Here is a 10,385-nt window from a genome sequence, read left to right on the forward strand (position 1 = left end):
TCTGTTAGCTGTGACATCATACAGGGAAGACAGATCATCCGCTATTACCATGTAACATAGAAAAGATTCCTGGATCAAACAGAACCAAAACAGAACCAGTTTCTATAACGTTGTCAACACTATCAAACAAAAGTCTGTTTGGTTTTATTTATTTATTCAAGCTCAAAATCAAGAAGAATCCAAAACCACAGACATGAAAGCTCATAAACAATATAAAAATAGCTCAGATGTGTCTGAGTAGCAGGATGTGATGAAGATGAACAGGACCAGTGCTGCATTTACATGTTGTCTTCATCAGAGTCATCCTCCTCCTCTAAAGAATCCTGTAAGAGAGAAAGTGTCAGCAGTCAGTGCAGCCTCTGCAGGAACGTTTTCTAGAAACTACCATCTACAGGGACCCCTCCCTGAGGATCTGACCCCCTAGAAGGCAGACCACCACCACTGTGATCATGTGTGGACTCAGTGTGACTGACGGAGGTATTGATCAGGTTCTGTCCTTCTCTGGACTGTGTCAGCTGAATAATGAACATGTGGTCCTTCCTGAACCATAATTATTCATACTGTTGTGTGCTCCTTCAGGTAAATGCTGCCGTACTCTGCTGGAGTTGCTCGTCATGTTCATGTGACAGTGCTACCACCCTTTTCGTGTCTCCTGATTGGTGCAACGTCGCCGTGAGCGGTACTTTCATATGTGCCTTCGAAGTGGCCCAGTCTGATCACCTGAGAGAGCGTCTTTTGTTTAATTTTCATCAATATTAATTACTTGTCTGCCTGCAAATCTCCTACGAAGAGACTTTCTTGGAAAACGGCTCTGAAGTAGTTTCCAAATGATTCAGAAGGAACTTTGGTGGCAAAGGGACACCTGGTCTCTAGTGAAACCCAGAGATGGACCCATCCCAACGGAGTCCAACCAATCTGTTTTATCCTTCCTGAGCATAAGGCCGGCCGGTCCTAAGAGCTACGTGGGCCGAGGTCCGTTTCACAGAGGGATAAGGAAACACCAGAAGGGGAATAATTCTGTGGCTCTGCTGATCTGGAACAGCGTTGTCCACAAATTGTTTAAGAGAGAGAGGCGAAAGGTCAAACGACCAACAGCAGGAGATCGACGTGAAAAATTCGCCTTGTTCAAGTCCGATGTGAACGCGCCTCAAGAACTGGTTAGGACAAAGAGCTTTAACACTTTGCCCTTGGAGCTACGTGAAACAGCAAACCTTCTGAGGCAGGCTTCTGAGAGTGAGAAAGTCTGAACAACCATTAGAGCTCAATAAATGAAAGAAGCTCGCTGAAAAGTCATTTCTCACTCCAGACCTGCTCTCTTCCAGTCTCAGTTGTGTGTTCTTCACTTGTTAGTTGGTTTACTTTTATATCCCTAATCTGTCAATACTGGGAAATAAAATGATTAAAAACACATTTTACCCAAACTAACATTCAAACTCATGGTGTGTTTAACAATTATAGGCCGATTGTCAGGGGTTCTGGTCTTCTTAACACAGGAATAGTTGACTTAACCCGGACTGATAAATGGTTCGTCCAGTAATTATCATTCAGCCTGATGCTAACATTGTCTTTAAAACACCTCACCTTAGCGTATTTTTCTGCTTCCTCCTTGATGTCTTTGGGAACCAGTTCATGTCGTCCATTTGTCACTAAAGAACAGAAGAAAATCAAGAATGCGATGTGTTAGCATTGTAATAAGTGACGCTGTGCCGTATGTGCAACTATCTGATGTATGTGTGTTTAGGCAAAGGCCGGCTCGTGTGTTACGGGTAGCGGCAGCTCCGGGAAGAGTTGGAGCGTTTAAAGGAGCAAGCATTTCACATCCTCGGGTACTCTTTAGTAGAGTTCAGGTTTTTACTGGCTAGTCTGAGCCATCCTCAGAGGTCTGACCTCATTCGTGTGACAGTAGTAGCGGCCATTAGGATGTTTTCAGTCTGAAGGAACTGCACAGCTTGAGCCAAAAGCAGGAGAGGAGAGCAGAAAGCGGGGAGCACCAAGACTCCCATGATGAGCACAGCATCAGGACATGGTAGCCAGTAACACCACAGAGTGTAAGGAAAGAAGGTTGTAATAGGTGAAAGCTTTTTGTAAACTAAAACTCCCGTGTCCTTTCTAGAAACAGCGCCATTTCCCCCAGCTTGTTAGACATGTCCTTTAAAATCCCATGTTTCTGTTTAGGTTTCAGCATCTCTAAGACGCCTGTGGATACACAGGCACCCAGCATCCAAGTTAAAAGGGTGTTAAGCTGCTATATGTTGCTCAGCCCCCCCACAGTACCCACAGCTTCCTAAATGGGATCATCTGAAAATGTCACATCTAAGTTGTGTAAACTTTGTTTTATTTCAGACATGAACAACGACCTAAAATGTGCAGCAGGTTCTTATATAGAGGCTTTAATTAAAATAAAAACGACAAGATTATCATTTTGGCATAAAAACATACATCATAAACTTGATTTTTAGTCGATTCAAAACGAAAAGTGGAAGAAAAACATGTTTGTTAAAGCGACTGCAGGCTAAACACTGTGGGAGTTTACAGGGAAGTGAAGGGCCACTGCTACAGTTGACCAGAACCAGATCCGTCTGATTGGCTCTTACCTTCTCCAACCCAGCTGAGCTCCAGCTCAAATGCTTTGTCCTTCACCTCGTCATGAACAATGTAGATTCTGAAGAAGGAGAGGAAGAGGAGACAGAGTTCAAACCAGGAAGTGAGGGCATCAATCATATACAATCAATTAAGTCTCGTCAAGGTTTCTGGGTTCTACTCACATTTTGGCGACTTCTTTAACCAGTTCTCTGCACGTCATGTCTTTCATCTGATAGGGGATTTAAAAATGAGAGAAAAACAGTTAGATTCCAAAGAATCAATGGCTACACACTCACAATGCTCCAGTGTTGGGTCACCAGACGTCCCAGAGCCGCACTACACAGCAGATTAGCAGTTTATCCAGAGAGTTTCTGTCCAACACGGCTGGCTCTGCTGGAGCAGTTACTGCTGCTGGAAATTAAAACTGTAGCAGCTGTTTATTGGCTGGCCTCAACAGCCTGCTTCCTGATTCAGGATAACAGTGATTGGTCGTCTCATGTCACTTTAATCCAGAGTGCCTCCCTTGTTAGGGCTCAGAGAGCCAGATGGCTCTATGTTAGCCGGCCTATGCTGAGCCTGCTCTGGAGTCCAGGCCTCCGGCAGTGACATCTGGGTGTTACCAGGGTCAGATAAAACATTAGCAGCTTTTTCTTCAAGCTCGGCTACGAGGCGTACCCAGAAAAGTCAGCGGGGACTTTTAAAGCTTCTCACCTGCAGCTTTTCGATCTCGGTCTTGGCAGCTTGCTTTGCCTTTCCGATGGCACATCCCCAGTAACCCTGGACACACAGAGTGGTTAGTCGCCATCAGCAGCTTTTACCTGCCCCCCCACCTCCGCTCCGCTGCAGAGCTGACAGACTCACGTGTGAGATGCCAGACGGGTCGACCATGTAGAGCTGCGGACCGTCGTCTTTGTCGTACGATCCCAGGATGAAACTGAGAGTTAACACAAAGCACACAGGACGGTTAGACGGCTTCATGCCATGTGTTGTAGTCACGCTGTGGATCTGAGCTCCATGTGCAGTGATGCCAGAAGATGACTGGGCCTTCTGCTTAAAACACACCAGTGACTAAAATCTTCACAAATACAACAAGGCAGCTAACCTGCTGCAGAAAACTCCCCTTTTCCCCAATAAACTCCAACAAGGCCCGTTCCAGGAAAGGCTCTGATGACACAGATCCACACCCAATAAACAAATGGCTTTTCTCTTTTTACCTGACCCACTTCCTTTAAGGGGGAACGGGTCACCATCCCACTACTAAAATCTGGGATGGTTGCCTCGAGCCCAGACTACAGGAGATACAGCAACTTTATGGCTGGGTTCATGTCGCACTGTTAGGTCGTTCATCTCTAAGCTGCTGTAGCTGTGAAGAAGCATCACCGAAAGGAAAATGGACTTTTTTCTTCAATTATAACCAAATTAACTTTTATTTTTACAGAGTAAACTCTGTATCTAAATGTTGCAGGTTAACAGACCTTTGAGATAAAAGCATTTAATTCATCATTACTATCACATTTTTGAAAAGCCATCATACGCCATCAGCTACGGTGTCGGCCATTTTAAGAATATTGCCTCATGGATGGTTTTAAAGAAGGCGCATCATAAAACCTCGTCATCACTTTGAATCCATCCATCCATTAAATGTTAAGATAAGCTAGACTGTGCCTGCAAGGTGTGCGTCTCAAAGCAGGCACACGCTGCAATATCCCACATCCTGCGGGACTTGAACGTGTCACACTGTACAGCTGAAGATCATGAAATCCTAATGGCACACTGTGGTCCTGTGTGATGGAAGATGGAAGCCAGATCTGACTGAGATATCATCAATGAATGGATAGGAAGGTTTGGCTGTAAACGTGTTTATTATTAGAGATGCTCCCATCTACATTTTTTCACTTCCGGTCTGATGCCAATACCAGAATGTGGCTACCTGATGATAGGCGCTCATTAAACTTGATAGTATACGTCCCCTGCTTTGTCAAACTAGCAGAACATGTGGGAAATGTAGGAATTTGTCACAAGAAACGTTTGCTCCACTATGAAGTCCACAGACAGAGTGTGTTGCGCCTGTCGGTACGATGAGACTGGAAATGTTGGTCTAGCTTTGCGGTGTTTCTAGGGGAACGTATTTGTTGTGATTAAACGTTGGTTAGCCACAGCGCTGGGCTCAATGCAGCACCTCTGCTAGCTGGCTGCAAACTGTGGAACGGATTTCTGGACTGGAAGCGGCTCTCATCATGGGAGGCGGAGGGACTGGGCAGCTAGCAGCCAGCTAGCATAGCCGCTGTGAGACTCTGGAGACTTCACAAAACGATGAAGCACAACCGCAGCTGAGCCGTGAAATACGTTGGCATCGCAGCCCGATACCGGACCGGATCCATCCCTATTTATTATCGGGTCACATGTGGAAAAGAGGCAGTGGAGGAGAAGCGAGAACAGAGAGCATAAAAGCACGTATAAATGTGGAGAAGAGGCAGCAACCAGACGTGGGACGCAGCAGCACCGTTACAGGTCACCTTCAAAGTGTGGAGTCTGCCTTAAAGATCAAACTTGCTGCTAATCTGACTCCAGGTAGAGCCCAGGTAGTGTTTGCAGCACCTAACACTCATTTCTTGCACAGGCGTGATCAGAGCATTGTGCACCACTTCAGGGATGGAGGGCGTTTGTCTGGGCTCTGACTCACCTGCAGCCGAACGGCCTGACGGCGCTGTACAGGGTGTAAGCGTGGACGTACATGGCCACTCTGTCCGACAGGTGCTGCAACCAGAACACATGGTGTTACAGTAGGCCGTGGCAGCAGATGAACAGGGCATGGTGAGCTGGCTGCTTTATGGAGCGCTGTGAGGAAGCCATCCGTTACCTTCAGAGGAATGTCGTGTCCGTAGTTTGACCTGAAGTTTGAAGCTTCTTCTCTGGCAACCTCAGCCAGGGAGCGAGCATCAGCTAATAGGCCAGCCACGGCCTGGAGCAGCAGGGAGACAAAACAAATATCATGACATCATCGGTCAGAACAAACATCTGATTTTAAATTCTTCTAAACCAGCTCTACATCTTTTCCACAGTATACATCATTTTAGGGACTGGTGCACTCCAAGAGACGCATGGCATCAGGAGGAGAGAACATCATCTCAGAATATCAGCAAGGAAGCTGAAGCTTGGGCATAAATGGGTTTTCCAAATGAAAGACCACCCTAACAATGTCACCACCTTAGTTACAAAGTGGCTTAAGGACAACAATGTCAATGTTTCAGGCTCCATCACAAAGCCCTGATCTGAGTGAAACACACAGAACATTGGTGGCAGAGCTGCAAAGGTGTGTGACTTTTATAGTTCTGCCATAACAACTGTTTTTCTTCCTGTCCAATCACCAACCAGGGCTGGTCCAGCATAAAATCGTTTCTTCTTCTGGGCACAAGCAGATAATAAGAGCCGCTCTCTGCTGCAGGATTACAGGTGTATGCCGGTACGTCTCAAACAATTGGAATATTGCGGAAAATTGCTAGATTTTTGCTAATCATCTCAGACATTGAAACTCATACTACATAGCATCATATAGAGCGATATATAGGTACACCTGGTCTGGTGTTCTGTTAGCTGTGACATCATCCAGAGAAGACAGATCACCCGCTATTACCATCTAATGTAGAACAGATTACTAGATCAATGTGTGCTTCTGTGCTTTTTTGTCTCTCTTGTTGTGTCTCTGTTCTGTCTTCTCTAATCCTCAGTTGGTCGAGGCAGATGACCGTTCATACTGAGCCTGGTTCTGCTGGAGGTTTCGTTCCCGTTAATGGGGAGTTTTTCTTCCCACTGTCGCTTCATGCTTGCTCAGTATGAGGGATTGCTGCAAAGCCATGGACAATGCAGACGACTCTCCCTGTAGCTCTACGCTTCTCCAGGAGTGAATGCTGCTTGTCAGGACTTTGAAGCAATCAACTGGTTTCCTTACATAGGACATTTTTGACCAATCTGTATAATCTGATTGAATCTAACTTTGTAAAGTGCCTTGAGATGACATGTTTCATGAATTGGCGCTATATAAATAAAATTTTATTGAATTGAATATATCCCAAGCATTTGTTTCTTGCAAACCCAAAATTTTGTGTCTCAGGAAAATGGAATAGTGTGAAAAAGTAAATTTTTAGAAACTCATGGTGTCACACCCTGATCAACTGAAAACACCAGCAAAGGTTCCCTGAGCCTCTAAATGAAGCAGAGATGCAAGGTCAGCAGTGTGGCCGTTTATTCACCGCGCTGAAAGAAGACATCTGGAACCCTAGTAACTAGTGACTATGGTTACTTTCCCTAATAACTAGTTATGTTGATAATGCAGTAACTGAGTTAATAACCTGCCCAACAGAGATCTGCACACTGTGGCATTTGATCTGATGCCCAGGGAAGAGTCTACGTTACCATGCCAACGTGTCTGTCGATGTTGAAGATGCGTTTATTGGAGCCCTGCTCATAGAGTTTGGACAGAACGAGTTTCTCCACCCCAAACACAATGCCGTCCTTACAGCGGATCCCAATGGCTGTGCTGCAAACAAAACCACACGTTCAAAGCTACAGGACGGTCCTACTGATGGAATCCAACACATCACCATCTGAGCTGGAGCTGCGACTTATTCCTGTTTCAATCGTGATGCCTTGCATGAGGTTAGATGGACAAAAAGGAGACTGACCTGCTGTTCTCCACAGCCTTCATGGCGTACTCCACCTGAAACACGCGGCCATCAGGAGAGAAAGTGGAGGCCGAAAGGTCGTACTGTAGTACACACACAAACAGCTCATGTTAGCGTCTTTTAAAGGGTAAAAACAACAGATATAAACTTCTGTGAAGAACAAGAACCTTTGCCCTCCAAAATGACAATTGTACAGAGAAATGTAACATGTTCAGAATAGTCAAAGAACCAAAAAGACAACGAGGAACTCTTGGTCTTGAACAGGTCCAGTCCGGACATGTGACATCATCTGTGTTTTAAAGGAAAGCTGCCAGTTTCTAGAGTAGCGCCTGTTTACAAGTGTTTGCCTAGACAGCAGCACGGCAGGCTCCGCCGTGGGTCCAGGCCCGCAGCAGCAGAGAGGAAGAGGGAGAGACCTGGAGGGCGTGCTTGCTTAGAACTTCAGGCTAAGTTCACGGTTTTCTCAAAACTCCCTACTGCGCCTTTAAAAGAGGTACTGGTACTTTTAGCAGTGTGTACAGGAGACGATTCCTGCAGGAAAAGGAAATCAGCACCTCCATAAAGCTTGTCAGCAGGAGGAAGCATGAAGGGCCCTAAGGTTTCCCTGTAGACAACAACACGGACTTTTGCCTTGACAAAACCCAGTGGACCAACGGGAGCAGGTGACACGGCTCCCTCCATCATCACTGACTGTGGAAACGTCACACTGGACTCTCCACTCCTCCTCCAGACTGGGACCTTGAGTTCCAAATGAACTGCAAACTTGTTTTCAGCAGAAAAGATGTCGGTAAAAAGCCCAGTCACATTCTGCTGTCACTAGTTTAACATAAAAATGTGACACTTGCCGGCTCTGTCCTACATAGACATGCTGTGTGAAGCCTCTTGAAATCCTGACCTTACATGGTCCACGCCTTTAGGATCGCAACCAAACTCTTGTATAGACTTTGTCTTACAATCCTGTCGCCATACTTTTTGCTTGTGCAAATTTTTCTACTATACCTTTTCCTTCCACTCAACTTTCCATTAAAATGCATCACCCTGGACCTCCAGTTTCTTTAGTAATGACAGCGTGGCTTACGCTTCCTATTCAGTTTTCTGTCTGATGATCATGTAATTTTCTTTTTACTGAAATTTGTTTTTGCTTTGTATCAAAGATCATCAACATATGTTTAATATACGTTTATAAACTTTCAATTCCCGTTTAATTTCTCACAATGCTGACTAAATCTTGAGGCGATCTCTAAATAACATCACTGTATTTGCTGTACATTGCTGATGCAAAACCCGAAAATAAAATAAAATAAAAATAGATGACTTAAATGTAATGAGAAAGCGCAACAGACAACAGCTGGGTGTGTTTTATATGAAACCCCGAATGGAGGATATGTGTTAAAATGTTGATTTAAAACTCTTTGTGTTATTAATCAACTGGCAGCTACCGCTGCTAGCTGTTAGCATTAGCACAGTTACATGTCAAGATCAGATTTTAAGTCAACTTTTATTTAATGGGAGATTTAAAGAGTTGGGTTTTTAAAACCGCTTTTCAGTACAGCTTCGACAAGCGGTGAAATAAATACATTTAAAATTTAACAAAGATGTGTTTTACTTTCACTTTAGCCTGTGCTAACAGGCCTCTCTGTGACTCAGCAAGCGAACACGGCAGATGACTAGCTACATGTTGCTAACAGGCAAATGCTTTTTAAAACTCAGATATAAGTATAGTTAAAAACCTGCCAACAGAAAGAGGGTTACATGGTATTTCAGAACAAAATCCAGCGCAAAATAAACTGCAAACACTCACTCCGGTTCCAATGGAGCTCATTTTGACAAGAACTACAACTTCAGCACACCTCTCAGCCACTCAACACTCTCTTCCTGATTAAAACTCTGGCTTCCGGTTGCAGCCTTCACAATAAAAGCGCCGGAATGACTCTCTCTTCTTCCTCCTATTTCAGAGGTCACCACAGTGAGTCATCTTTCTCCATCTTACCCCATCTTCTGCATCTAACGCCAACTTCCTTCATTTCCTATGTAACTCCATCCATGAATCTGCTCTTTGGTCCTCCTCCATCTACCCATGTCCTCATCACAGGTGTCAAAAATATTCACATCTATTACTCAAGAAGAAGTATAGATTCTAGGGTTTAAAAATACTTCTGTAGTAGTAGAAATATCAACTCAAACTTTTTCCTCAAGTCAAAGTATAAATGTACCACATATTAAACTAGTTAAATTATTAAAGTAGAAGTAACACCCCAGCTGTCTTTTGTGACGCCAACATTTAAATCTTATCCGATGTAGATGAATAGGACCAATTTTAGCTCCTCAAGAAGTGTTGCTGGTGCATTCAACAGATCATTATATCTTGATTTGTGTCTGTGTGAACTCTGAGCCATTGTCTCACCAAAATCTCTCGATGGTTACATAACTATACTCACACACAACTAGTTCTTACAATCAAAACAATATGTCTTGCAACATCTACATCAGGAAACACCAACTTTTTTTAAACTGAGAGCTACTTCATCGGTACTGTGTCATATGAAGGGCTACCTGTACTGACCTTTGAACTACAAGACTACAAGCTTACCTTAACTTTATGTAATATATGTTTTAAATGCTTTTGCCATTTTTAAATCTATGTAAATACAAGTATTATTCAAAAGGAAGAGTAACTGAATAAAATAGTATTTTAAATGCAGCTCACTGGAGGGTTGTGCTATTTTTTAGAACAGGCTTGTGGGCATCACATATGGTCCTTGGGGGCTACCTGGTGCCCGAGGACACCCTGTTGGTGACCTCTCATCTAGACATCTAATGCATTAATGAAGTTAAGTCTGCACAAATAAAAAGAGCTCCGTACAAGGGGCAACATTATTCTACAGCGCCCTCTGCAGGAGGAGACCGTCCTGTTTTTTTCTGGATACTTTCTGGAGGTACTGTAGCCTTCTTCAGAGCAACTGAACCTCTCATGGAGTTCTTGATACAGAAATCTGTTCCTTTAACTGCAACAAGCTCAGCTGTAGCCTCCTTCATGCGAGGCCATGTTGATGCATGCAGCGATGGCCGCACTTTTTTGGGGACACATGGAGGCAATGATGTCATCGGCTTCTCTTTTAT

General features: G+C 44.2%; 1 protein-coding gene across 1 annotated transcript; it reads right to left on the reverse strand.

The window, feature by feature from the left end:
* Positions 1-133: 133 nt before the first annotated feature.
* Positions 134-9,205, reverse strand: psma3 (proteasome 20S subunit alpha 3). The gene is made up of 11 exons (XM_012879717.3): positions 9,067-9,205; positions 7,266-7,348; positions 6,997-7,120; positions 5,444-5,545; positions 5,267-5,340; positions 3,445-3,517; positions 3,295-3,360; positions 2,766-2,812; positions 2,595-2,662; positions 1,582-1,646; positions 134-323 (listed from the first exon to the last, which is right to left on the reverse strand). The coding sequence occupies exons 1-11, from the start codon at positions 9,085-9,087 to the stop codon at positions 279-281; spliced, it is 768 nt and encodes a 255-aa protein (XP_012735171.1). The 5' UTR covers positions 9,088-9,205; the 3' UTR covers positions 134-278.
* Positions 9,206-10,385: the final 1,180 nt, after the last annotated feature.

This window comes from Fundulus heteroclitus, chromosome 19 (assembly GCF_011125445.2).
Source record: "Fundulus heteroclitus isolate FHET01 chromosome 19, MU-UCD_Fhet_4.1, whole genome shotgun sequence".
Classification (NCBI taxonomy): Eukaryota; Metazoa; Chordata; class Actinopteri; order Cyprinodontiformes; family Fundulidae; genus Fundulus; species Fundulus heteroclitus.

Excerpts from the sequence above, each read along its gene's own strand:
- psma3 (XM_012879717.3), bottom strand. The coding sequence starts at position 9,087 with ATGAGCTCCATTGGAACCGGA. Across the intron at positions 7,121-7,265 it reads AAGGCTGTGGAGAACAGCAG|CACAGCCATTGGGATCCGCT; the intron begins GTCAGTCTCCTT and ends TTTTGTTTGCAG. Across the intron at positions 1,647-2,594 it reads GCTCAGCTGGGTTGGAGAAG|TGACAAATGGACGACATGAA; the intron begins GTAAGAGCCAAT and ends TCTGTTCTTTAG.